General features: G+C 46.6%; 1 protein-coding gene across 2 annotated transcripts; it reads left to right on the plus strand.

Annotated features, from left to right (window-relative positions):
* On the plus strand, positions 1 to 24,792 carry LOC128848097 (urotensin-2 receptor-like). 2 transcript variants are annotated; one of them, XM_054047875.1, is made up of 2 exons: positions 1 to 1,146; positions 24,706 to 24,792. In XM_054047875.1, the coding sequence occupies exon 1, from the start codon at positions 1 to 3 to the stop codon at positions 1,093 to 1,095; it is 1,095 nt and encodes a 364-aa protein (XP_053903850.1). In that variant the 3' UTR covers positions 1,096 to 1,146; positions 24,706 to 24,792. The 2 variants fall into 2 exon arrangements, with proteins under 2 accessions (XP_053903850.1, XP_053903849.1); XM_054047874.1 differs by lacking the exon at positions 24,706 to 24,792 and adding an exon at positions 18,888 to 19,235.
* Positions 24,793 to 25,302: the final 510 nt, after the last annotated feature.

Raw genomic sequence — 25,302 nt, forward strand, 5'->3', positions numbered from 1 at the left:
ATGGAGCCCAACCTCACCGCCGGCGGGGCAGGCAACGCGTCCGGCCGGGCGGCGGGCTCGGGCAGCGGCGGCGGCAGCGAGCTGCTCATCACCTCCGCCTTCGGCACGGTGCTGTCCTGCATGTGCGTGGCCGGGGTGGCGGGGAACCTGTACACCCTGGCGGTGATGTGCCAGTCCGCGCGCTGCGCCGCCCCCATGTACAGCTCCATCATCAGCCTGGCGCTGGCCGACCTGCTCTACCTCTCCACCATCCCCTTCATCGTCTGCACCTACCTGGCGCAGGACTGGTACTTCGGGGACCTGGGCTGCCGCGTCCTGCTCAGCCTGGACCTGCTCACCATGCACGCCAGCATCTTCACCCTCACCCTCATGTGCGCCGAGCGCTACCTGGCCGTCACCCGGCCCCTGGACAGCCTCAAGCGCTCCCGGGGCTACCGCAAAGCCACGGCCGGGGCCGTGTGGTCCGTCTCCCTGCTGCTCACCCTGCCCATGATGCTGATGGTCACGCTGACCGAGGCGGGCCAGGCCGGGGGCAAGGTGAAGCGGATGTGCGCCCCGACGTGGAGCGCCGACGCCTACAGGACCTACCTGACTGTGCTGTTCAGCACCAGCATCATGGCCCCGGGGGTGATCATCGGCTACCTGTACACGCGCCTGGCCAGGACCTACCTGGAGTCCCAGAGGAACCCGCCCCACAAGGAGGGCAAGAGGTCCCCCAGGCAGAAGGTGCTGATCATGGTCTTCAGCATCGTGCTGGTCTTCTGGGCTTGCTTCCTGCCCTTCTGGGTCTGGCAGCTGGTGCGCCTCTACCACAGCTCCCTACAGCTGACTTCGCAGACCCAAAAGTGCATTAACTACCTGGTGACCTGCCTGACCTACAGCAACAGCTGCATCAACCCCTTTCTCTACACCCTGCTCACCAAGAACTACCAGGAGTACCTGCACAACAGGCACCGCAGCTTCTACCGCTTCACCTCCTCCTTCCGCAAGCGGAGCTCCAACCTGCAGTGCTCCTGGGGAAAGGCCACGTCCTCCAGCAACCAGTGTGACTACGGCTCGGAGTGCCTGGGCATGGCAGCGCTGAAGGACAAGTGAGGAGGGAGAGGGGCTCCAGCCAGGTGGGAACCAGAGGAATGTCTGTCCAAGGTAAGGCTTAAGAGGCCCACAAAGCCAAGGTACCGCTGGGAACTGTCTCTCGGGGTACTTCCTTTACATCTTGGGCAAACTCCTTCCAAGCTTTGTCTAGCTCCTGCTCCACCTTTGGTTTACTTTGGTTCTGGGTACTGGTGCCCACGCTCCAGGACTAGAAACCTGGCTGTCTGAAATCTCACTTGTCCTGTACATAGTACTGTTAACTGTTCAGAATGTGTCTCAGGAAAGTTTTAAAGACCCTTTCCCATTTCATCTTAGACTTGAACTCCTCTTTTATAGAGTGTTCTGCACTTTGCTCAAACTCTTCACAGAAGTGGGGAAAGGCTGTATGGGTACATTCATTGTGGCAGTATGGCCAACCCCAGGCATGACAAACTCATGAGCCAAGCCCTCTGGCATCATGAGATTGTCTTACAAATCAGGTGAAATTGAATAAGAAGACATTTGGGGTTCTTTTTATTGGCCTCCTGGTTGTTGCTGCTGTTGGGTTTTGTTTTCTTCCTTAGGGATCGGATTTTCAATCTCTTCTCTGTAATCATAAGGGCTAGAAACTTTTTTTTTTTTTTAAAGAAAGCTGGGATTCTCTAAATACCTGACTCCAGGACTCTCACTCACTCACTCATGCCTGTCACCCCAGTTGGGGTATGGGCCGCCAACCACAGATCTCCAGAGTCCTTTATCCTGGGCCATTTGCTCTAGCTGGTTCCAGGTATAGCCCATTTTTATGCTATCAGCCTGAAGGTCGCGTCGCCAGGTGTTTCTTGGACGGATGCCTAGTAGGGTCAAGTTGTTGCTCCTCATCTCTGCTGCGACCTGTGCCATCTTTCTTGACTCGTACATGGTCCTCACGTTCCATGTACCGATGGTAATCCTCCTGGTTGCAAGAAGGGTAATCGGCTTAGTGGCTTCCTCACGACTTTCACCACCCAGCGTCATGCGTCTTCGAGTCGAAGACCCTTCTTTTTCCAGGCTAAAAGTCTCTGTTATCTCTATTGTTGGCGTTTCTATAGCAGGTTGATTTTTACGGGGTGGAATTGCTAGCCCCACGCCCAACCCTCCTCCTTTATCCTGACTTGGGACAGGCAGATGGCCCCAAAGGACCTCTCTGGTGGAGTTTGACTCCAGGAGCTGGGGCTTTAAAAAACAAACAAGCCATGAATATTGTGAGACTCATGATAAAACTGTGACAGTTGGCAACACAGTTGTGAGGGACATGCATTAGAACAACGTTCATGCCAGAATCTCCTTGCAGTCTGCACCCAGGGCCGGCTTTAGGCCAATTCCACCAATTCCCCCGAATCGGGCCCCGCGCCTAAGAGGGCCCCGCGCCCAGTGGCAGGGCCGCCGGAGGGGAGGGGAGAAAGAAGTGGCCGAGAATCCCTTCCCTGGCTAGAGGCTCCTTTTTAATTTTTACTCACCCGGTGGCGCTCTGGGTCTGCGGCGGCACTTCGGCAGCGGGTCCTTCACTCACTCCGGGTCTTCGGCAGCACTTCGGCAGCAGGTCCTTCAGTGCCGCCGAAGACCCGGAGCGAGTGAAGGACCCGAGGACTAGGAGCGCCGCCCGGTGAGTACAAGCCCCACGTGTTTTTTTACATGTTTTTTTTTTTGTCATCCCTGCCGGGGCCCCGTCGAAACTGTTCGAATCGGGCCCCACACTTCCTAAAGCCGGCCCTGTCTGCACCAGTCTCTTTTAAGAGCAAGATGAGGAACTTAATGAATTAAATACCATGCTGGTATTGTTTCCTGATTGTGTGATTCAAAAACTAGAAATTGCTCTGCTGCCTTGAGCCTTTCTACTGCATTTTCTAGGGAGAAAAGGGATGATTAGGTCAGAAATGGACAATAATAAGCCAAATTAATTACTGGTGTAACTCCAGTGAAGTCACTTTGGCTCAGTATAAACTACTCATTATTGTTCTTCCACCTAACATCTAACAGCAAACCTCCAGCACACCAATTTCAAAAATATGCTTGAAGCCTTTTTTTTAAAAGGGTAAAACCTCAATTCAGACAAGATTATTAAGAAGAAATGGTTCATCAGTGGTTTTCCTCTCAGTCCACTGATCGCTTCTTCACTCAGCACAAGGGTCTGTAATTATGAGAGCCAAAGACCCTGATCCTTGGCTGCCACAGTCAGGGCTGATGAGAGGCTGAGAAAGGGGGAACAATTGTACCAGGACCCCAATCACAGGTCACCCCCAAAATGTCTAACTGGGATGAAATGGGAGAGGTTGAGATCCCAGAAAACATGGGGCCAGGGCCCCAAATTTCTCTCAGCAGGTCTGCTCCCAGTATAACATGGAGTGTAGGAGTGGGGACAAAGATAGCTTTAAGCCATGTTTCTTTTCCCCATATCTTGGGTCACTCCCCTGGGATAATTTACAGCGCTGTGGGGGTTGCTCTAAATTATGCCAGCTGCCAGTGATCCCAGGAACTGTTATAGCAGATGGCGATTGTCAGGGCCCCCGGAAGCCATAGCCATCTTCCCTGTCCCCCAACCACCCCAGTCCAGCCACAGAGAGGTGTAGCAGAGGAGCCACTACATCAACTCTCTGCTACTGAAGGGTTTCTTTGTACTAGGGTGATCCCTGCTGAGGCCATTTAAGCCGGGTTTAGGACAGCTTCGTGTTGGACCAGAGGCACAGGGTAGCTCAGCACAGCCACGGATTGCAACCAGAGAATTCAACACCAATACATTCTGGGTTTTAGACATTAGACTTGTCCAGTACTTTTTGGTAGACAAAAGGAGAAAGCCAGGTACATACTGGAGATGAATACCAAGGAAACAAGGCTACTGCACCATAAGTCATGAACTCGTTAATAGAGATGCAGCATTTGCTTTGCATTTAATAATAAAAAAAGTTAACTCCCATCAGGTGGTACTTGTACTCCTCTAACACTACCACTTCCTCTAAGACACGGACACACTGCTTCAGCCTGTACTGTTACCGTATTGTGTGGACTAGCTAGCTAGCTAAAGTGTCATAGAATCGTAGTGTTTAAGGCCAGAAGGGACCACTCTAGTCTGACCTCGTGTAAATCACAGGCCACCGGCACCACCCAGAGAATAGAAGGGATCAAGGTCCACCAGTGTCTAAGGCCCCTGCCGTGGCAGGGAAATCATTGAGATATACTCAGATCATCCTGATAAGTGACCCATACACTGCAGAAGAAGGGGAAAAAACCCAAACAAACGGAAAAAAAAACCCAAGGTGACTGCCAATCTGACCTGGGGGGAAATTCCTTCCCAAGCCCACATATGGGGATCAGTTACACTCTGAGCATGTGAGGAACAAGCAGCCAATCACGCACCTGAGTGAGAGAGAAAGAATGCTCAGCACCACCACAGTGCCCTGGCCCAACCTCCCTCTGTCCCCCTCCACCATCTCCAGCTGTGGTCATCCCTGATGCTTCAGAGAAAGGAGATTTAAAAAACCCTCTCAGAATACATGGGGCCAGGGAGTGGGGGAATCCCTTACTTATCCTGGACACTGGCCTGCTGAAACCCTGAAGCATAAGCTTTAGGTAGATTTACATTGATCTAACGTGCTTATCCCCGAGGTTTCTGGGTACCACGACACAGGGCATTGTTAGGACACACGTGTCAGGTACTTTTACAACATTTTAAGTACTTGCCTTTTTTTAAACTAACCCATCGTTTGATTCATCATTTGTAACAAATTGTTTCCTTTCCTTTGTTTCACATTTCTGGGCCTGTCTTCACGACAAACAACACCCGTTAAAAAGAAACAAGGTTAAGTTTCATTCTGAAAGGAGGTGTGGGAAGATCAGAGTGTCTATTTCTCATGCTGATAGTGGGTGGAATGCTGCTCTCAAGGAACAGAACAATATGAAGGTGAGAGGAGAACCAGGCCGTATAGATTGCAGATGTTGTCCTTGCAGCTTGCTCATATCTGAACAAAGGGGATGTTTCCTCATGACCACACAGTGAAAAAAAAACCACACTGACTGGAGCCTGTTCTTGTGAAGTATTGAGTATTTGTGACTTCCATTGCTTGGCACCTCGCAGAAACAGGCCCTTAAAGGCCACTTATGTAACAAGATGGTCCCATGCGAAAATGTTGTTGTTTAATCAATGGAAAGTAGAATTACGAAGTTAGGAAGAAGTTAAATCAGTCGTTGTGGATGAATAAAGTACATTATAGAAATGTAGGACTGAAGGCACTTCAAGAGGTCATCTAGAGACCTTTCCCCACCCTGAGGCAAGATTAAATATACCTCGACCATCTCTGACAGATGCGTGTCTAATGACCTAATCTTAAAAATCTCCAGTGACAGGGATTCCACAACCATCTGAGGTTATCCGTTCCAGTGCTTAACTAACTTTACAGTTAGTTTTTCCTAATATTTAACTGAAATCTCCCTTCCTGCAGATTAGGCTCATTACTTCTTGTCCTACTCTCAGTGGACCTGGAGAACAAATGATCCCCATTCTCTTTATAACAGCTATTGACATATTTGAAGACTATTATCATATACACCTCAGCCTTCTCTTCTCTAGATTAAACATGCCCAGTACTATCCACCTTTCCTCATAGGCCAGGTTTTCTAAACCTCTTATCATTTTTGTTGCTCTCCTTTGGACTCACTCCAATTTGTTCATATCTTTTTTTAAAATGCAGTCCCCAAAACTGGGCACAGTATTCCAGCTGAGGCCTCACCAGTGCCGAGAAGAGTGTAACAATTTCTTTCCATGTCTGAGATACAACACTTCTGTTAAATGGCCCAGAATGACATTTGTCTTCTTCACAACAGCATTACACTGTTGACTCATCCAATTTGTGATCTGCTATAAGCCCCAGATCCTTTTCTGCAGCACTGCTGCCTAGCCAGGTATTTCCCATTTGGAATGCTAGTCTTACTATCTGAGGCTAGTCTTCTGATGTTCTATTCTATTTAGGTTCTTCAATACCATGGTATGAGTGCCTATGCTTTAGCCTAGGTAAAGAAGAAAGGGTAATTATATCACATGATGTAACAGCCCCAGAAAGGGTTAGACCCAGTTTGTATGACATCGATGACAGTGCAGTTAGAGTACTCCCTGAATGTCATATTTCCAGAACACTGGACAAATCAAAGGCATTTCAGAGAAGAGCAGCAATAAAAGACTAAAGGAATTGTCTTAGAAGGGAAGATAGAAGGTCTGACATTGCACTGCTGGTGCTACAGTGTTTGCTTCAGTCTAGTCCCACCCCTAAACCATCACCATCCACCTGCAGTTAGCTGGTAGGCTCTGACACATCCCTGGGGGACTCCTCCACATAAGATCCCACTATAATCACTCACATTCACCAAAGCATGTGGCTGCAAAAGCCTGTCCTCCAAAAGCAATAATGTCTTCTTCACACTGAGCCACAGGAGAGGCTGCTTCTGGAGGTGCAAGTTCAGGGCACTGACAGAGAGGCAGACAATGCAGACTAAGTGGATAGGTGGAAGAGAACCCTGTGTAACAAGTAAAAGTGGCCAGGGCCCAGACTCCAGCAGTGACTATCATTGTGCCATTCAACGGCAACGTGCTAGCAGCATTGCAGGCAAGTATTATGCCATTAAATGTACCTTCTTACTGCCTTCTACAACCACAGCTTGACTTGTAGTCCTGTGCAAATGTAACTTCCCAGGAATTTCTCTTATTCCCAGTGAACAGAATTCTACTAAAAAGGTGAATATGTATGTAACCAACCCCCTCTCTCACTGTTTCCTTGGAGTAGCTAAACTACCAAAGCTTGGGAGCTCTGATCCTGTTCAAAAATAGATTTCACACCAGCTCCATGGGGCTGTATCTGACTGATCCTAGCCATTCCTGCTGTTTTAACTGAGGTGTCTTTACTTTTGGAAACTAGGAATTAGTACCCTTTCCAAAAATGGTTTAAGACTTCATACATCTTCCTTTTAACACTCCCCACCCCCAATTAATTAAGGTGCTAGCACATAGGGCTTTTGGAATGGGTCTAACCAACTCCGCCCCTAGTAGCAAAGCCTTAATTGAGGCTGAAATAATCCTTAAGGCCCAGAGGCATATGGGCTTTTAGTGCTGGCTTTAATTATAGCAGACCTGGGCAGATGGTCAATAGGACACCCCAGTGGACAAACAAGCTTCCCTAACCATTAGAGATAGCTAAATAGTGAACAGGTAGGACCCAAAGGATACATTGAGGGTGTGGGGGGATGCAGCAAGTTGTCTGCAATTTTGGCCTCAATTCACACTGGAGTTGGACTTGTGGTAGGACCCCATTAATCCACACAGGGTTGGAATAGTTTCTGCTAAAGAGGGTTAAACATGGTAAATTTAGTGAATATGGACCAAACTCTTTTATAACAGTATTAGCAAATTGTTTTTTAGACTAAGTTGTAGTATTGCCAACCTCAAGCTTGGAAAAATCATGAGTCAGGCCCCAAAGATCCTGAGATAGGATTAAATGATGAGATTTTAAGTCCTTTTTGTGGCCTCCAGGTTTCTGTGCTTTTAGGATGCACTCGCTTCATGCTTTCAAGCTTTTTTCTACAACCACAAGGGCTGGAAACCTAGTTTTAAAAAAATAAAGAAGAAAAAAGAAAGCTGAGATTCTCACACAATAACATGAATCCAGGAGCTGGGGCTTTAAGAAAAACCCCAGATATGATAAGACTCATGATAAAAATCACAAAAGTTAGCAACCAGTTGTAAATCAGAAGTAACTCCCTTGATGTCAATTAGCTTGTAACTGAAAGGAAAATGTAACTCCTTGCCTAGAAAACTTTTTTTCTAACATTTGAAAACAATTTTACATGAGTTGCTCTTTTTTAGTCTGACTAGGCAAAACCAGAAACTACTTTTAACCCTGTATTTTTAAAAATGGTTCCCTGATGCAGGTCAAACTCCACTGAGACAGGGCTTTGGTTTGTCTGAAGTAAATTTACAGGTCCCAGGTCTCAGTTAGTTTTTCAGAGAAGTGGGAAGTAGCAGTTTTAGGTAGTACAGCATTTTGTTGTTGTTTGGCCAGAACACTGTGCCTATTTCTCAGCAAAATCAATAATTTCATCGTGAGAAAACTTTTCCAGACTCATTATCTGTTTATAGTAAAATAATAACCATGAAAAGGACCACTAGTCAACGCAGTTCCCCCCAAAAGTTTTCCCCTTCGTTCATCTCAGCTAGTTTCTTTGTTGCAGACACTGTAGATTTTCTATCTTCGGTCTGAAAAAAGAACAGTCTTCTTCTGTGGGACTGGTGAAAATATTTCTGTTTTCCCAGGAGCAGATGAGCTCCTTTGAACCTCGCTGAGTTGCTGCTGACACTTCCGTTTGTTCCTGGCTCTTCCACCTTTTAAAATAAGCTCCCAATAAATAATTGACGGGCCTGCTTTTTCCTAATAGTCATTTTTAATGACTTCGGTGATACTTCAAAGCTGGCACATGTGGCAGGGAGTTTGCAGGATGTTTGATTCAGAGATTAATATTTGGATCAAATGATTTAGGTTTTCCTAAGTCATGTTTTAACATCAGTTTTCATTAATATGTCATTGAACATAAAAAGAGGAACAATAACAGGAGTGATTCTAAGAACATGTAGCCTTTCTAGATAGTGGGCCCTTAAATTAATAACAAGGGGGAGGCAGGACCAGCCTAAGGCACTAGCAAGATGAACAATTCTTGGATCTTCCTTTCCATACAGAACCAGGAATTTATGCTCAATTTCCTCACCAGCAGCAAGACCAGAGGAGAAGGCATAAAAGCCACTTCACATCCCAGCCCTCTAGCAGCAGGATATTCCTGCATCTGGTCATTTCGATTCTTGTCAATCCTAAAGCAATCCCTTGGGCAAAGCAGCCCTCTCTGCTATTCATAGTAAGTAAATAGATAATAAGCAATATGATAAGCAGTTCAAAAAAACATGATGCACACAACCTACAGTATCCCATCCATGATGTCCCAGCTCCCAAGAATCCTGGGAAGCCATTTCTTTAATCATTGTCAGTTTCTTTGGAACGTGTATCTTTTCCTCACCCAAAACGACACAACAAAAAACTCCTCCCCGCTGTCAGTGTTAAATATGCAATCAAGTTAGGCTATTTTACAAATGTTTCCTTCAAAAGAAAGAGGATGTAGGAAATAGCTCATCATTTCACCAGAGGTCCACGTGGGTTTGGAATGACAGGGGCTAGAGAATATCACCCCAGGACAGTTATTTCCTAACCGTTGTGCTGCTCTACTGACATCCAGCTAAACGTGCCTTCTATTGTATTTCTGGAGAGCAGTGTTGTCTCCTAGTATGGATGACCCGAGGCAAAAATTCACTGCCCACTTCAGCTTCTAAAACTGGGGTGGGCAAACTTTTTGGCCCGAGGGCCACATCTGGGCATGGAAATTGTATGGTAGGCCATGAATGCTCACAAAATTGGGGGTTGCGGTGCGGGCCCTGGGGTGGGGCCAGAAATGAGGAGTTCAGGGTGTGGGAGAGGGCTCCGGGCTGGAGCAGAGGGTTGGGGGGGTGAGGGCTCTGGCTGGCGGTGCAGGCTCTGGGGTGCAGGAGGGTGGGGCCAAGGGGTTCGGAGGGCAGGAGGGGGATCAGGGCTGGGGCAGGAGGTTGGGGTGCGGGAAGGGGTGCAGGCTCCAGGTGGGTGTGTGGGCTCTGGGGTGGGGATGAGGGGTTGGAGGTGCAGGCAGGTGCTCCAGGCTGGGACCGAGGGGTTTGGAGGGGGATCAGGGCTGGGACAGGAGATTCGGGCGCTGGAGAGGGTCAGGGGTGCAGGCTCCAAGTAGCACTTACCTCAAGCAGCTCCCAGAAGCAGCAGCGTGTCCCCCCTCCGGCTCCTATGCGGAGGCGCGGCCAGGCAGCTCTGCGCACTGCCCCATCCCAGGCACCGCCCCTGCAGCTCCCATTGGCTGCAGTTGCCAGCCATTGGGAGCTGAGGGGGCGGCGCTTGGGGCGGGGCAGCATGTAGAGCCCCCATGGCCGCCCATACATAGGAGATGGAGAGGGGATATGCCGCTGCTTCCAGGAGCCGCGTGGAGCCATGGCATGCGCGGAGCCGGGCAAGCCCTGGACCCCGCTCCCTGGCAGGAGCTTAAGGGCCGGATTAAAATGTCTGAAGGGCCAGATGCAGCCCCCGGGCTATAGTTTGCCCACACCAATTCTAAAAGGTGCCTGGCTGTAGTTAATGAGGTCATAATAATATTGCTTTCTTTTGTAATATTCCTTTCATGGTGTCACATGGTGAAGAAAGCTATTAAGGAGAGAGATCTTATTTTCAAAGCCTAATTTGTCTCCCTCATGTTTCTAACTGAGCAGAATCCAAACTGGTTTCCCTCTGCCAAGAAAAACATCTCCAGTGTGGTACCCCAAGGTGAAAATATGTCAGTCCCTGTTCTGTATTTCTCGGTCTCTTATTGGGACCCAAAAAGGAATTTTAATAGAAATTAACCATCTCACAAACCAACTTTCTAGGCCACCATCTTTTCCATTACTTCAAAGCCATAGGGCCCCAGAGAGAGTGAGAATGACTCCCTAGTCCAGTGGTGAGGGCACCGAGCTGAGAAAGCCAAGATCTATTCCCCTTACTCCAATCGCTCTTTCATTATTTACCTACACGGGAACAAACAGGAGAGACCGTGGGACTCCCACGTCAGAATATCCCAGTGCTCAGTGGTTAGAGCACTCACTGGATAGGTGGAAGACCCCTGTTCAAATCTTTGTTCCCCTCTGGGAGAAGGAGGAAATGAATCTGGGGGTCTCACATCCCAAGTGAGTGCTCTAACCACTGGGCTAAAAGTTATAAGGTGGGTAGTGCTGCTGCTGCTCTGGGGTTTAGGTGGGAGACAGGCATCTGTACACTTAGCGGGAGGCAGCAAGACAGACCCAGAGGCAGAAACATAGGTGCTGAGGGAACTTTTACCCTGAACACTTAGGTACCAAGTGTGTTTAGGCACCTACAAGGTTTGAGAGGAGTTTTGTGGATCATAGTGGCATCAAAACTAGGACTCACACACTTAAACCAGGGGCTTAGGCTCCTTAGCACCTTTGTGGATCTCACCCCAAATAACTAATTTCAGCAGAATAAAACCACCAATCGGTGTCCTATACATGGGTTTTATTAACTGGCCTCCAATATTAGCTGTCGTTGGCAGCTGTTGTGACTTATAATTAACATGGTGTTCCCAAAGTTGCAAAGCAAACTCCACTTTGCTAGCTGCTTGATCACAGCTCGTTGTTCAGGCTCTAGGGTGCAACGAGGCTTTCTGCGTGCATCCGGATTGGCATCTCAAAGTCAGCGCCTGTATTTCTGATTCAAAACAACTGTGATTCATCCAAGCAAAGATACTACAACTAAACTGTCTCTCTATAAGCCTGGAGTACTGGAGAAAGCCACAAGTGATGTAACTACAGTGGTGCAGTCACTGGCTAGGGACCACAAGACTATAGGGACCTAACCAGAGTACTATTTCAATTTAGAACCCAGGAGTCCAGAGAGACAAGGCGGGTGCCATGCTCTGTCTGGAGATAAGGGGATTGCACCCCTAACTAGTACAGTGGATAGGACCCATACATCCAGGAACCTAGATACCTACTGCCTGGAGATGTAACCAGTTGGTAGGTACAGACTATCTCCATTGGACAGAATGCAGGTATCCAGAAACTGGGGTGATGGGCTGTCTGTGCTGATGCTGAAAGAGGCTTCTAGCTGTGTAGGACACTTGGATCTAGCCACACATAGATATCCCCATTTGTCCCGCCACCAGCCCAGTAGAAGTTGAGCCAAGCCATGCCATACAGCAAAGGAGACAGGCCTCCGGGGGAGAGTGGGGCCCACTGGCCCCTGGGGAAGGGAGCAGTTGAGAGGTGGGTCCCCTCCAGCTGGGGCAACCCTGGGCCTCAGATGTGAGCAGCCGGCAAGGACATGCAGAGAAAGCATGGGGGCATCGCAATGTTGGGGGTTGGGAACAGCCTGGAGACGCTCCCCTTACTCCCCTCCTCCCGCCCATGGAGTGCAATGTAAAAACATCAGCCACTTTGCATGGGGGGAGGTGGCAGTGGAGAGGAACTGACAACTTGGAACATTGGGGGAGGGAGAGCTGGGAGTCGAGATCTGAGCTGGGGAGGTGGGAGTAGGGGAGTTGAATTGGTGTTGTTGAGGGTGGGGGAAAAGGGGTCAGAGTGGAGCTCAGGGGCTCTAGATCAGTGCTGGGAGAGGAGGGTTGGAGGGGAGCTGGGGGAGGGCTTGTGCGGCCCTGGAGAGGTGGATTAGGGAAGTGTGAAGCAGGCAGTGAGCTAAAAGGGGCTGGAGGGGGGGATTAGATAAGGGATGGCGGAGCTAGGGTTGGACTGAAGGAGGCTGGAAGGGAGTTGAGGAAGAACTGGAGGGGAGCAAGGGGGGCCATGGAGGGAGCTGGAGGGTTGTAGTGGGTCGTGAGGGAGCTGGGGCTATGGGGGTGCTGGAAGAGGGTGGATTGCAGAATCAGGAAGAGGGCCTCTAACCTATTCTTGCACCAGAGCCCTCTGGGACCTTCTGAGTCACAGCTTCGGGGACATGTTCTGACAGTGACTTCCAGCAAACTCATTGTAATTCACCCTCTTTTTTAATTTGGAACTGTTAATTTCACAGTTGAGAACCATCAGGACTGCAGCTGCAAACTATATCCTAACCAAGTTTTCTCTAGAGTAATTACTTTGCAGGTTTGATTGAATATAACGTCATCCAAAAATGTAGAGGGGTGAAGAAGGGGCAAGTGGGTTAACTATTTGTATTGCAGGAGTGCCTGGGGGGAGAGAAGAGGGCAACTGGGACACCTGTGCCTCTGAAAACTTCCCTCTCCGCACCTCGACCAGGTCAAGACCCTGTGAGTTTGTGCAGTGGATTTATTTAACCTTTAAGAGTTGGGGGTGAAGTTTGCTCTCAGTTTACCCTGTCGCAAATCCTGAGTGACTTCACAAGAGTTTCTGCAGCTTCACTCTAGTATAAGCTGTGTCTATACTACACCTTCTCTTGGCAAAATTGATGTTGCTCAGTGATGTAAATATTCCACCCCCCTGAGAGACATAAGTTACTCCAGCATAAGTGCTAGTGTGCACAGCGCTGTGTCGGCGGGAGACAGCTACCACCGCTCGTTGCGGGGGGGGGCGGGGAATTAGTTATGTCAGCGGGAGAGCTTTCTCCCATCAGCATAGAGCACCTACATGAGAGATCTTACAGCGGCACTGCTGTAAGCTCTCTAGTTTAGACAGCCGTAGGCTATGTCTACCCTTGCAATTGAACAACAAAACTTTTGTCTTTCAGAGGAGTTTAAAAACATATACCCCAAAAGACAAAACTTTTGCCATGACAAGAGCCAGTGTGAACAGTGCGTTGTCGCTCCTGCCGACAACGCAAACACCGCTTATGGGGGTGGAAGCTTTTTAACAGCGGCTACACTCCACGACTTTTAGCAGCATGGCTGTAGTGAGACAGCCATATCACTAAAAGCTGGGTAGCGTAGACATAGCCTTAGTGAAAGCCGAACTTGGCCCTTGTCTTCAAATCTGATTTAGGTTTTGTGTAACATGTGTGGGATCTTGGCCACATCCATAGTTGGTGTGTGCCCCCCATCAAACAATTCAGTATCAATTGCATTCTCCCTTCAGGGGACAGCCATCACTGAAGGACTCTCAGACAAGATTGCCTTAGAAAAACTGTACAAGAGCAACAGAGGTACTGCAAGAGGTACTGCTGTGGGGGAGCTTGCACTATACTTGGCTGTATCTCTCTGCTGTATCTATCTTTACATCACCTGACACAGGGGCCCAGAGGCCAGCCCTCCTGACAATTCGAGCACTGGGGTGCTATGTAATTATGTAGGTTTAGAATAAGCTAGCTGATAGCCTTACAATATCTGAGCTAAAAAGAGACTTTTTTTTTTTAAATGGCTAGAACAGAGGGCTAGAAGGTCAGGACTCCTGGTTTCTGTTTCAAGCTCTGCCACTCACTTACTGGGTAACCTAGGGCAAGTCCCTTAACCTCTCTGTGTCTCTCTGTTTACCCATATATAAAATGGGGATGATTAATACTTCCCTGGTTTACAGGAGAGCTTTAAGACTTAATTAATGTCTGTAAAGTGCTTTGAGATCCTTGGATGAAAGGTGCTCAGTACAAAAGGACAAAGTGCTAAGTACAGAAGAACCAAGGCTTTAGGGATAGCTCATGTTTCCGTTAGCTATTAATGGACTGAAGGAGGAAACATTTGTGCATCAGAAAAGTTTATATACCACTTTTAAATTAATAGCAGCTACTCAGCTAAGAATATAATTCAGTCCACAAGGAATATGACAGCTATGCTTGGCAGGCTTGACATAATTTGCTGCTAAAAATATTTCTCAGTTCCATAACATCAGTACAGTTTCTGGAACATCTCCCAGGGTAAGAACCTGCAATAGGAAGTGTAGAGGGAAGATCAAGTCTTGGTTCCTTGACTCCCGGCACCAGCTGTTTCAGCCTGTTTTGGATCACCTGTCTCCCAAGTCGAGAATGATGGGAGCTTTGTACCAAGACAGAGAGATGCATGTGTCCCCCATTTTCCCCTTTTTGGGTCTCTGATTTTCCCCAAAATCAACAGGGATCTAACCATTGAAACCTAGAATATTCCCTGAAATTTTGAAACTGACCAGATGTGGCAGACAGAGAGATGCCTTTGAATTGAATGCAAGGTCTGTGCAATCTTGGCCAATAAATGCCAGAAATTTCAACTTAAAATTTCCTTTTTCATTTTTTTGCATGAAATTTACATACGATGTAGCAGGGCCGGCTCCAGGCACCAGCTTAACAAGCAGGTGCTTGGGGCGGCCAAGGGAGAGGGGCGGCACCTGCGGCAATTTGGGGGCGGCAGGTCCCTCACTCCCTCTAGGAGCGAAGGACCTGCTGCTGAACTGCTGCCACCGATCGCGACTTTTTTTTATTTTTCTCCAATTGATCGCGATCGTGTTTTTTTTTTTTTTTTGCTTGGGGCGGCAGAAATGCTGGAGCTGGGCCTGCAATGTAGAATTGTCAACATATGTCTTTAGCCATCCTCCTGATAAACTGCTTAGTATGGAAATGCATTTCTTCCACCCTAAGCAGGTTGTGGAATCTCTGTCATTGGACATATTTTAGAGCAGGTTAGACAATCACCTGTCAGGAATGGTCTAGATCAGCAGTTCTCAAACTGTGGGTCGGGACCTCAAAGTGAGTCTTGACCCCAATTTAATGAGGTTGCCAGGGCTGTCTTAGTCTTGCTAGGGCCCAGGACCAGAGCCCACAGGCTTCAGCTGTGGGCATCGGGACTCAGGTTACACACCCCCTGCCTGGGGCTGAAACCCTTGGGCTTTGGCTTTGGCCCTCCCGCCACCAGGGGCTTGGGCTGGCTCAGGCTTCAGTCCCCCCTCCTAGGGTCGCATAGTAATTTTTATTGGCCAAAGGGGGTCATGGTGCAATGAAGTTTGAGAACGCCTGGTCTAGAGAATACTTAGTCCTGCCTTGAGTGCAGGGGCCTGGACCATATGACCTCTCGAGGTCCCTTCCAATCCTACACTTCTCTGATTCTATGTACTGCCTCACTCAGAACCCTGCTGCCTGCTCTAATGGCTGGATCTCTGAGCATGGGGGGAGGGGGAAAGAGGGGTGGGTTTGCAAAGCAAAGATAATCCCCAGGGACTTCATCGGTTACTAGAGGAGCAGAGTTTCCTGTGGTTATTTCACTGACACTTTTTAGAACAATTACATCTCTTGAGAAAGCTTCGGCCCTCCAGGCACAGCTCAGAACCTTTCAGAGTAAGAAAGCAGAGGAGATATCAGCTGAATTGCTTTGCTTTGGTGTCTTCTCTTTCCAAGTGACACTTTAGCTACACAGGAAATGTCTCTCTACTTTCAAAGCACCTCTTCAATCTTCACCTCAGGTCTTCCTGGAGAGTAACACTACCCTCCCCACCCCTAACAGAGGATAAGCAGCCGCTGGAACATCTGCTGCATCCCACAGGCTCCCTGCTCTGCTCTTGCTTTGAGAGACTCTTGGGGATCTGAGTGCAGACTGTCATTCTGGCTGCTGAATTTAGTGCCTCCTTGAACAGTTTTGAGTGGGCTCTTCGGGGTTAAGTTGCTCTTTCATTTTGATGACAGTCGGTTTTGGGGGGAAACCAAACAATTCCTTTTCTCTCACCTCCCCATGCACACTTTGGTTCCAGGAGTTGGCCTAGTCTGTCAGGGAGAACTGATACAATCTCAGGCTAACCCAAACCTCTACTGGGAAAAGGGGGGAAAACAAACAAACAAAAAACACAACACACACCTAGGATAGCCAAGTCCCCCTCCATGCGGTACCCAGCTAGCCTCCCTGCACACCAGTGTCTCATTGAGTTTCCACTTGCCTGTTGGTGGTTGTCACTGGATTTAAAGCAGGTCTAGGACATGACAAAGAATGCCTCCTTCGGCAGGTCACCTTGAAGAGACCCAGAAAACAGCCCAATGCATGTATCACAAGCTGTATCACAAAATAGCCAGGATGTTCATGCAGGAGCGGCGCCAGGGTTTTTGGCGCCCTAGGCAGGGGTCCTTCCGCGTGCCCGGTCTTCGGGGCACTTCGGCGGCGGGTCCCGGAGCGAGTGAAGGACCCGCCGCAGAATTGCCACCGAAGACCCGGAATGGGGAAGGACCCCCCGCCGCCGAATTGCCACCCAGTGCAGCAAAATGCCACCCCCCACCCCAAATCCTGGTGCCCTAGGCGACCGCCTAGGTCACCTAAATGGAAGAGCCGGCCCTGCATTCATGCCATTTTATCAGAAAGGCCCCATGCACTCCATAGCAAGTTGCACTTAAATTCTGCAGCAAAGCCCCTAGATTGTGTAGCACTCCAGCAGCGCAGACTGCAACAGAGTGATCCAATAAAAGATATTACCTCACCCACCTTGTCTCTGCAAAAGCCTACGTTACATTAAAAGATTTAATTAAATATGAAAATAGAATCAGTGCAGAACAGTGGGGGGTTTTACATTACATTTATTTTGATGCTGTCCTCACACTTCTGTTTTCAATATGTCAAAGATTTTTGTACTGATATGATACAAATGAATCACAGAAGCCAGAGGATTAACATTGGCATTTAACTTTTCATGTTCAGGTTTCTGCGTTTACTGCTGGTTAAGACGGATAGACCACAGCAGCCCTTTGAGCTATTGCTTTAGGCTGTCTGCAGACTTAGGGAGACAGCACTGCAGCAGTTTACACACTGCTTTCAAGGTTATCACAATCATGAGTGCTTGAAACTTTCTTTAAAAAATGAAAGCTGTGGTTCCGGAGCATGATTCTATGGCAAATTCCACAGCCCGAGAATACACAGTACTCTGATCGTAACTGGGGCTAGAACAGGATTTAGCCCGATGCAATTAGATCAACCTTTAAACCAGCAAACCTCTCTCACCTTTGGCAATCTTGGTAGTAATGGTGGGTCTGCATGCCTTTTGCAAGGAGAGAGAGAAGGTAGCTGGGCTGCCACAGCAGCAAATCTGTAACGCACGCCTGCTTTCATTATTTCTAGCTAGCATGGCACACTGTTCCCTCTCTTGCCAGCAAGGCCAGTTAATCCTGCCTGATGTTTTCACACTGTGTTTGTCACTCTCTTGTTTCAATGAAGGAGCTGGTCCAACAATAACCCTGCGGCTATTCACTCCTGTTGGACACGCTATCTGGAAGTGGCCATTCCATCACAAATCACCATTGGAAACTGCCCCACAGAAAGCAAGAAAGCGGAGAAACTTGCAAGTTTTGACTCTTGCATATGACATTCCTTTGTATGTTGAGCATGCACATGTAATATGACAAGATAGTGTCTTAAGTGATTATTGGTGGAAGTTGGCATAGGACATCTCTGCCAGGGTATGCAGATTTTTAATTTCTCTGGGAGGCCACAATGCTTATGGCCATCTCAGTCAGGATTGTTCTTGTTATCCCTGTTCTTTACTTACATTCTGCCAGATACTGTGTCTTCAAGTAACTCCACCAGCTGCACTAATCATCGTACTGTGCTAGGGTATTTCCACATAGCTAAGCAATGACTGGGTCAATAGATTTTCCATAGTGGATTTCATTGAGAATTCTGCCCCTTACCCGTCCTCAGTTCTAGGAAGCTCTGCTCTTGTTTTGTTTTTGTTTTAATTTCCAAGACTATATTAGGGAAAATATGGCTGTGCGGAGGGTCAGGCTATAGCTTAGCCAGTGTGTGTACCCATTTTAAATTCCTATTGACTCATACTCACTGCACTCCTGTGGGACCAGGAAGCAATGGCAAGATTCCCATTGACTTTAATGGAGCCAAAATTTCACCTCAGACATTTAAGATCTGAGGCCAAAAGCTTTAACTGTCCAACAGATTTAATATGTCTGTAAAGGTACTTGCTTGTAGTGCTCTAACTGCCATTATATGAGGGAAACGATATCATGAAAGGAACTTGAAGAGAAGACACAGTTACTCCCATTGCTAGAACATGCACTCAGCCTAGGGTGACCAGATGTCCCAATTTTATAGGGACAGTCCCGATTTTGGGGACTTTATCTTATATAGGCACCTATTACCCCCCACCCCGTCCCAATTTTTTTTTTACACTTGCTATCTGGTCACCCTAACTCAGCCAGACCCAATCCAGCAGCTCTACTTGTCTCTATTTCCAGGTGTTTCTCTCTACTGTCCCTGTTACTGGGTATCTAAGGGTATAAAACAACTGGTGCTTTTATTTTCCTCAGAAATACCTGGAATTCAAAGCTGAACACTGGATGTGTGTTCTAAGCAGGACTGACAGCCTAGCCCAACATGGTGGATGGTTGTTAGCAGAAAGAGATACCCCTTCATGCAAAGTCTACAAAATTGAAGTTCAGCCCTGAGATTTTTAAACTGGGAACGTCAGAAGAAATACAGCCCCCTGTCCAGTCCAACTAACTGGCATGAGTCAAGCCCCAGATGTTTTTACTTCTTGTTGTGACATTCCACTGTCAGAATGAATCATAATGCAACTGGAAATGTAAGGGCATTAAGAAAGGGCACCTGCACTGACAGCATCCTTTGCCCCATTCAGAATGCAGCCGATCAGCAGTTTTTCCTCATACCCGCTACTCTTTTCATGATCGGACTATTGCTTTTGTATTGCATACAAGGAAGGCGTAATATATGAACCATCTGAGCTGTTATGAATGTTAAGCCCCAGCAGTGGTACTGGATGTCTTAAAAGAATTTAGTGGGGAAACAAAACAGAGATTCTTGAAAAAACTGCATTACTGACAGGGCAAAGGCATGAAAAGAGCAGGAGGAGATACACAGCAGCAACTCACTACCTCTGATTCGAGAAGAACATCAAAGTTCCTACTTGCTCCTAGTTGAAGACAATAGTCATTTTTTTAAAAACAAGAAAGCATGGAAATAGTATTGGGAAAGACTCTGCTCTTAATAGGAAATGTCTAGTTTCTCTTTCCTCTTACATCCTAATTGGGACCCCTATCTTGAAAAGCTCTAAAGCATGGGGTTCAAACTATTTGTGTAGAAGACTGAATTCCCCATCTCACTATAGGCTTTGGCTGGGGTATAAATTCTGGACCATGGACACTCTTCAATGCACAGCAATTGGAACTCCTCCTGATGTCAAAGGGAGGGCTCCACAAAGAGGAAGGATTATATATGGCCTTTGTAGTAATTGAACATTTAGTTATTTACTACTTGTTCAGTTCCTTATTGTCACGTACCATATCATTCGGTGGGAATATTAGCTTCTCTTCAGGATGTTGCTATTTCTGACCTCTGTTTCTCATCCTCCTTTCTTCCCTCAGTGTTTCCATCTCAACAGCAGCTCCTAGCTTCCTCCATGGACTCCAGTCCCACCCCACTCCTCATTCATCTGCTAAAATTATGGGCAATTAAACTGTTTATTGATATTTAATGTCATCATCAGACATTAGAGTTACACCCCCCCCCCCCCAGTGACATTTTTAGGGACCAGGGAAATTTTACACCTCTCCCAGCTATTCTTTCAGACGGCATGCAGACACCAGAAGATAACACTTCATTGATTTAACCAAGTATCTTTGCAGGCACATGAGCTAGAGTCTTAGGGCTGTTCTACATGAGACAAGCTGCACCAGCATAATTCGATTTAAATTCATGCAGGTTACACTGGTGCAAATCCTTAATGCTGATGCACTTAAACTGGTTTAAACCTCACATATTTTGATTTAGCTAAAATGTTGGTAAAAGACTGAATCTAAACTCATCTAAATGCATCAAGATATAGTGTATCTAGAAGCCCTATTGTTGCACTGATGTGACTTTCTAATATAGATCATCGCTTTAATTTTTCCCTTTTTCAAACAGAAGCTTAGATTCTGCAGAGCCTGAATAGGCCATGTAAATACATCTCCAAGGGAGGGTGTTTGGCACCTAGGCTCTAAAATTTGATGCAGGGCTCTGATATGGAGTTCCCCTATTTCTATTTCAGTGAGTAGGACTGTTAATGTGGGGGGTTGTATTTTTTTTTTTTGTTTCTTTGTTTGTTTGCAGGCTTAATGAGGCTTTCTGGATGGTGCTATATAAAGATTTCTTGTGATGCAAAGTAGAGCTGAAAAAAATCAGCTTCACTGTTGAAAAATATTAGAAAGTTTCATTTTTTTGCTATAAAGTTTATAATACTCTTTAAAACATTGAGTTCTGGACACTGATCTTATTTGAGAGGTGTTAAATCTTTAGTGGAAGTTTTACCCCATTCTAGTTCTCTAGATTTTACCTTTCTTTATGTTTGCTTCTTAAAATGTGTGGTGGGGTGGTTTGGGGTTTTTTCAATTATCAGCTATTTGACTTAGGCATGAGGGCAGTGGATAAAATAAGTGAGTTTTTGAAAAATCAAAACAAAAACAAAAAAACAAAGATTTTTTATTTAAATTGGTTTTATTTTGTTTTTTAAAAAGAAGAAATTTATATAATTTTAAACATAAACCTGTTTAAAATAAAATCTGAATTTAATATAAAATTTGTTAAGGCCTAAATTCATAATCTCTTAAAACATCTTAAATAAAAAATAAATATTCTGAATCCATGAGCTTCTGTCAAAAGTTTTGAGTTAAAGATTGTTTTTTATGCAGAAAAGCAATCAGGAGAAAACCCTTTAACTTTTTAGTTAGAGTTTTATAAATATGCACAACAGGTCATGTATTATATTAAGGGTTTTAGTTAATAAAAATAAATGTATATGCTGTTGTGTGTGTTTAATTCAATTCTATTTACTATCCTATTGGAGCTTAACAGAAATCATGAATAAAAGTTAATTATCTAGTAAATGAGCAATATATCATTCACCGTTTTCTAACATATGAAAAAATGTACAATTAATAAGTATCTGAAAATATTAAGCTATGTAATTGCTTAAATAAATCCACTTGGTGATTTAAATGGCCTTGATTTCAAACAAATCCACCCTGCATGATGGACTTTATTTTTCAGCATGTTAACAGCTGGCGGTTTAGAAAGCTGCAACTGGCGACAGCAGTATCTGGAATAGATAGTAATTACATGCTAAACTCATTTTAATTGGTCTGTTATTAAATAATTTGGAAAACATTGTGTGTGTGTGGGGGGGGGGGACATTTGGTTAATTAAGAGTTGGTTTAATCATGACTAAATGTACTTGTCCAGAACAGAGCTTACCTTACTACACAGCTTTCAGAGTCCCTGATTTCCAAGGCTTTCAACTGGGAAATAATATTCTTAATCTATTCTGCCGCTTTAAATTTTCAAGATGGCCCCTTCCTGTTTGACTGGTTTTTAATTCATATTTTAAGATGCTTAGGCCCTAATTCTTCATTACATCTGAGCTCTGCTTGGATGGAGTCAGCATAGCAGGACTCTGCTCCCACCTTCCCCTGACCAGCTCACAACCCCAACACCCCTTCCTTCCCCTTATGCCAGGAGGAGGGTGACAGCTGGTGTTGGAGGTAGCTCTGCAGAGTTCCCCTGCACAGGTTTGGCTGCTTTAAGTCCACTCTGCACTATTTACCTGGCCTTAGTGAACCAGAGTGTCCAGCCCTTATAGTCTGACCTGGGATTTTTCTCTTTTTTGTAATTACATGAAGCAGTTTGAATCTCTCCTATTTTGATGGAGTTTTCCTTTAGCACCAGAGAATTACCAGGTACCTTAAGGAGCAAGTGCGAAAAGCATCTAGATTGGGCAAGAAACATGAGCCTGGTTACCTGGCCAGCAATAGTACAGAGTCCAGGGGGCTTCCCTCATTTATGACATCTCTACATTTTGGAATTAGAAAGACACGCTGATCCATTAATGGAGTATTGCTTGCTGGAGGACAAAATGACTTATGAGAAAAGCTTGAAGGAGTTAAAGATGTGTAGTTTGGGGCTGATACAAGGACATAACTGAAAGGCAAAAACATCAAGAAGAGTGTCTAGAGTTTAGCATGGTACTACAAGGAAGCATATAGTGTACTGTATCTAGAACTACTGGGATGCAGTAGAGAACACTTAGGCTTTTAATAAGTTATTTAGCTATATATATGTATATATATAATTAAAGTACCCAGCTCTGGCTCTAGGCATTTACCTATATTTTTGTATTTGTAAATGGCACAGTATAGCTATCATACTATGCTGTTTGCACAAGCCAGTGATCTCTGGTCAACTTTCCACTAAGCCTATAACCCCTAAATACAGTCACCCTTTTCCTCACGCATCCCTTCCCAGATGCCTTGTTAAATATGAAGGAAACATCAGTCTGGATAAACCGGTAGAAAATATATACGGCCAGCTCCTCAACTGGCATCGCTTCACCGAGTTCCATGGAGCAACGTTGATTTATACCAGCTGAGGATCTGGCACATACTCTGTTGAACAATCCTATCCTAACAGGAGGATGGACACTAGATAGCCTCATAGAAGCTAGGGATGGGACCAGACCTATCATTCTTGTCCCTCAGACTCTGATGCAATTAACTCTTACTTGCACAACAGTTAAGTATATGCATTGCTAGTAGCTATAGGGATGTGTGCAAACAAACTTCTGTTATGGAGTACGTAGTGAGAATCAGGTGCTGTTGCATTGCAACAGATCACATGGGGTCATTTTATCCTTCAGCTACCTAGCAGCACTTTATTTCCCAAGAAGAAAATTATTTTTAAAGTAAGATTCAGACTCTAAAATTATTTCCCATCATCCTCCTGAAGTATCTTCCATGAGAGGCCTTCACCGCCACATATGCACCTGAAGCCTTGTTTTACGGAATTATTATATGGTGAGAAAATAAACTCCAGGCAGAATGAGTGAAGTAGAAGACTAACAGAGGCCTGTGAGCTAGATCACAGGGAAAGGCTTTATAGATTTTTGCACTCTTTATTATTGCTGAGCTATTCCAACACACTGACATCTCTCTATAGTTTACAAATAATGAATGCTTAGGGAACTAGTTTCACACCAGGAGGATGTCTTCAGGGGACTCCCAGGAGCTTAGGGGAGTCTGCTAGTTGGGGCTGTACTGAAAGGAGAGGATGGGTTTCTAGGTTCAGGGCCCATACTGTGATTCTTGCCTGCAGTGCGTTGTAACTGTTCCCCACTGCTCTTGAAACCTCTTGCTTCCCTGAGGCAATATGCAACAGAGGCTGCGAGCACAGAGGTTCTAGCATGGAGTCCAGCGGGGGCAGTGGAATCAGGGGGGAAGGAGGGGCTAATACCCCCACAATATAAATATTTGGGGGGCACCTATTGTGTCCCCCCCAAAAAAATGTTTTCTGCCTCCACAATATTCCACAAAGGCGAGAGTAGGATTTGGCTCTGTTTCTGCCTCTGCACATATGTGCGTAGGGGAGCGGGGGTGGAGGTGAAGGTAGGCTGTGGGATCCAGAGAGGTTCTGGAGCAATTGGCGCTGGCCACCAGGGAGCAGGGAGCAACATCTCTTCCCTTCCTTGCCTTCCAGCCACTGTGGGTCCTGGAGACACCTGGCCTGGGGGAGGGGCAGGAGCACATGTGCTAGCTGTTGGGGAGGGGTGGGGGACAGGGCCCCAGCACCTAGGGGACAGGGGAGCATCAGTGCACTGGATGCCAGCTACCAGGGGAGGGGGCGGAAAGAGAGCACGGGGCACCAGCCGCAGTAGGAACTGCTGGGATGCCCCTTGCCAGCCTAGAGCTACCCCCTACTGCTTGCTGAGTCTCAGTAGCTCCCCTCACACCCCCTTTACCTCCCCTCCATTCACACCCAGGTTCTGTTCCCCCTTGGAGTCCAGAGTGACACCACACAGGGAACGCTACCAGTGGCAAAGGCAAGGCAGGGATGGAGCAGGAGGCTTTCTGCCTAGTAATCAGGGCTCTTCCAGCAACCAGACAAGCTACAGGGAGTGAAAGGAAGGAGGAGTAGCCAGGGCTGATTATGAGGGGTGGGGTATGGGCTGGTAGAGAAAGGTGCTGAGGATTAATCTCTTAGGAGAGGACCAATCTCTTTAGATTGGTCCTTCCCTTCTATGTTGCCAACCCATGACTTTACTACAAATCTCACAATACTTGCTGTGGGTTTTTCTTAAAGGCCCAGCTCCCGGAGGTGACACTGGCGAGACTGGAAGCATGGAAATTTCAAAAGACTATGATTAATCCTGGTGGCACATCAATAAACTTTTGTACCTATAAGTGTTCTCTGAGCTAGGGACTGTTTTCTAACGCCCTGGCAGGCGCAGGGGTTCCTCAGATTCCCCACCAAGGATTAAAATTAGCATTTGTGTGGGAGTATTCACTGCAGATCCTGGCACAGGTAAACAACTCCAGAGAAGTGCCACCCCGTGGAGGAATTGCACAGACTGAGTCAGACTGGATTCAAGAGGCCCAGGAGACAAAGAAAGAGTCTGGGATATAAAGAGAAAGTCTGGACTGACTATGGGTCCCTCATTTTGATCCAAAAATGGACATAAGATTGTAACCAAGAGGACAAAACCCTGCTGCAAGGGTTTGAAGGACTGCGAGCTGCAGGGGTGGGTGACACCTAGTATGCATGTGTATAGGTTGTTTATTGTTTTATGTTTTTTCCTAACAAATGTTCTGTGGACCCTGGCTGGGCATTGGTAACCCTGTTATTGCCTGTAAGAGACAGCAAACCACAGGTGTTGGACTAAGATCAGACCTGCTGGGA

Source organism: Malaclemys terrapin, chromosome 13 (assembly GCF_027887155.1).
Source record: "Malaclemys terrapin pileata isolate rMalTer1 chromosome 13, rMalTer1.hap1, whole genome shotgun sequence".
NCBI classification, from domain to species: domain Eukaryota; kingdom Metazoa; phylum Chordata; order Testudines; family Emydidae; genus Malaclemys; species Malaclemys terrapin.

Bases quoted from the DNA above. Each gene is read 5' to 3' on its own strand.
- LOC128848097 (XM_054047875.1), top strand. From the start codon at position 1: ATGGAGCCCAACCTCACCGCCGGCGGGGCAGGCAACGCGTCCGGCCGG.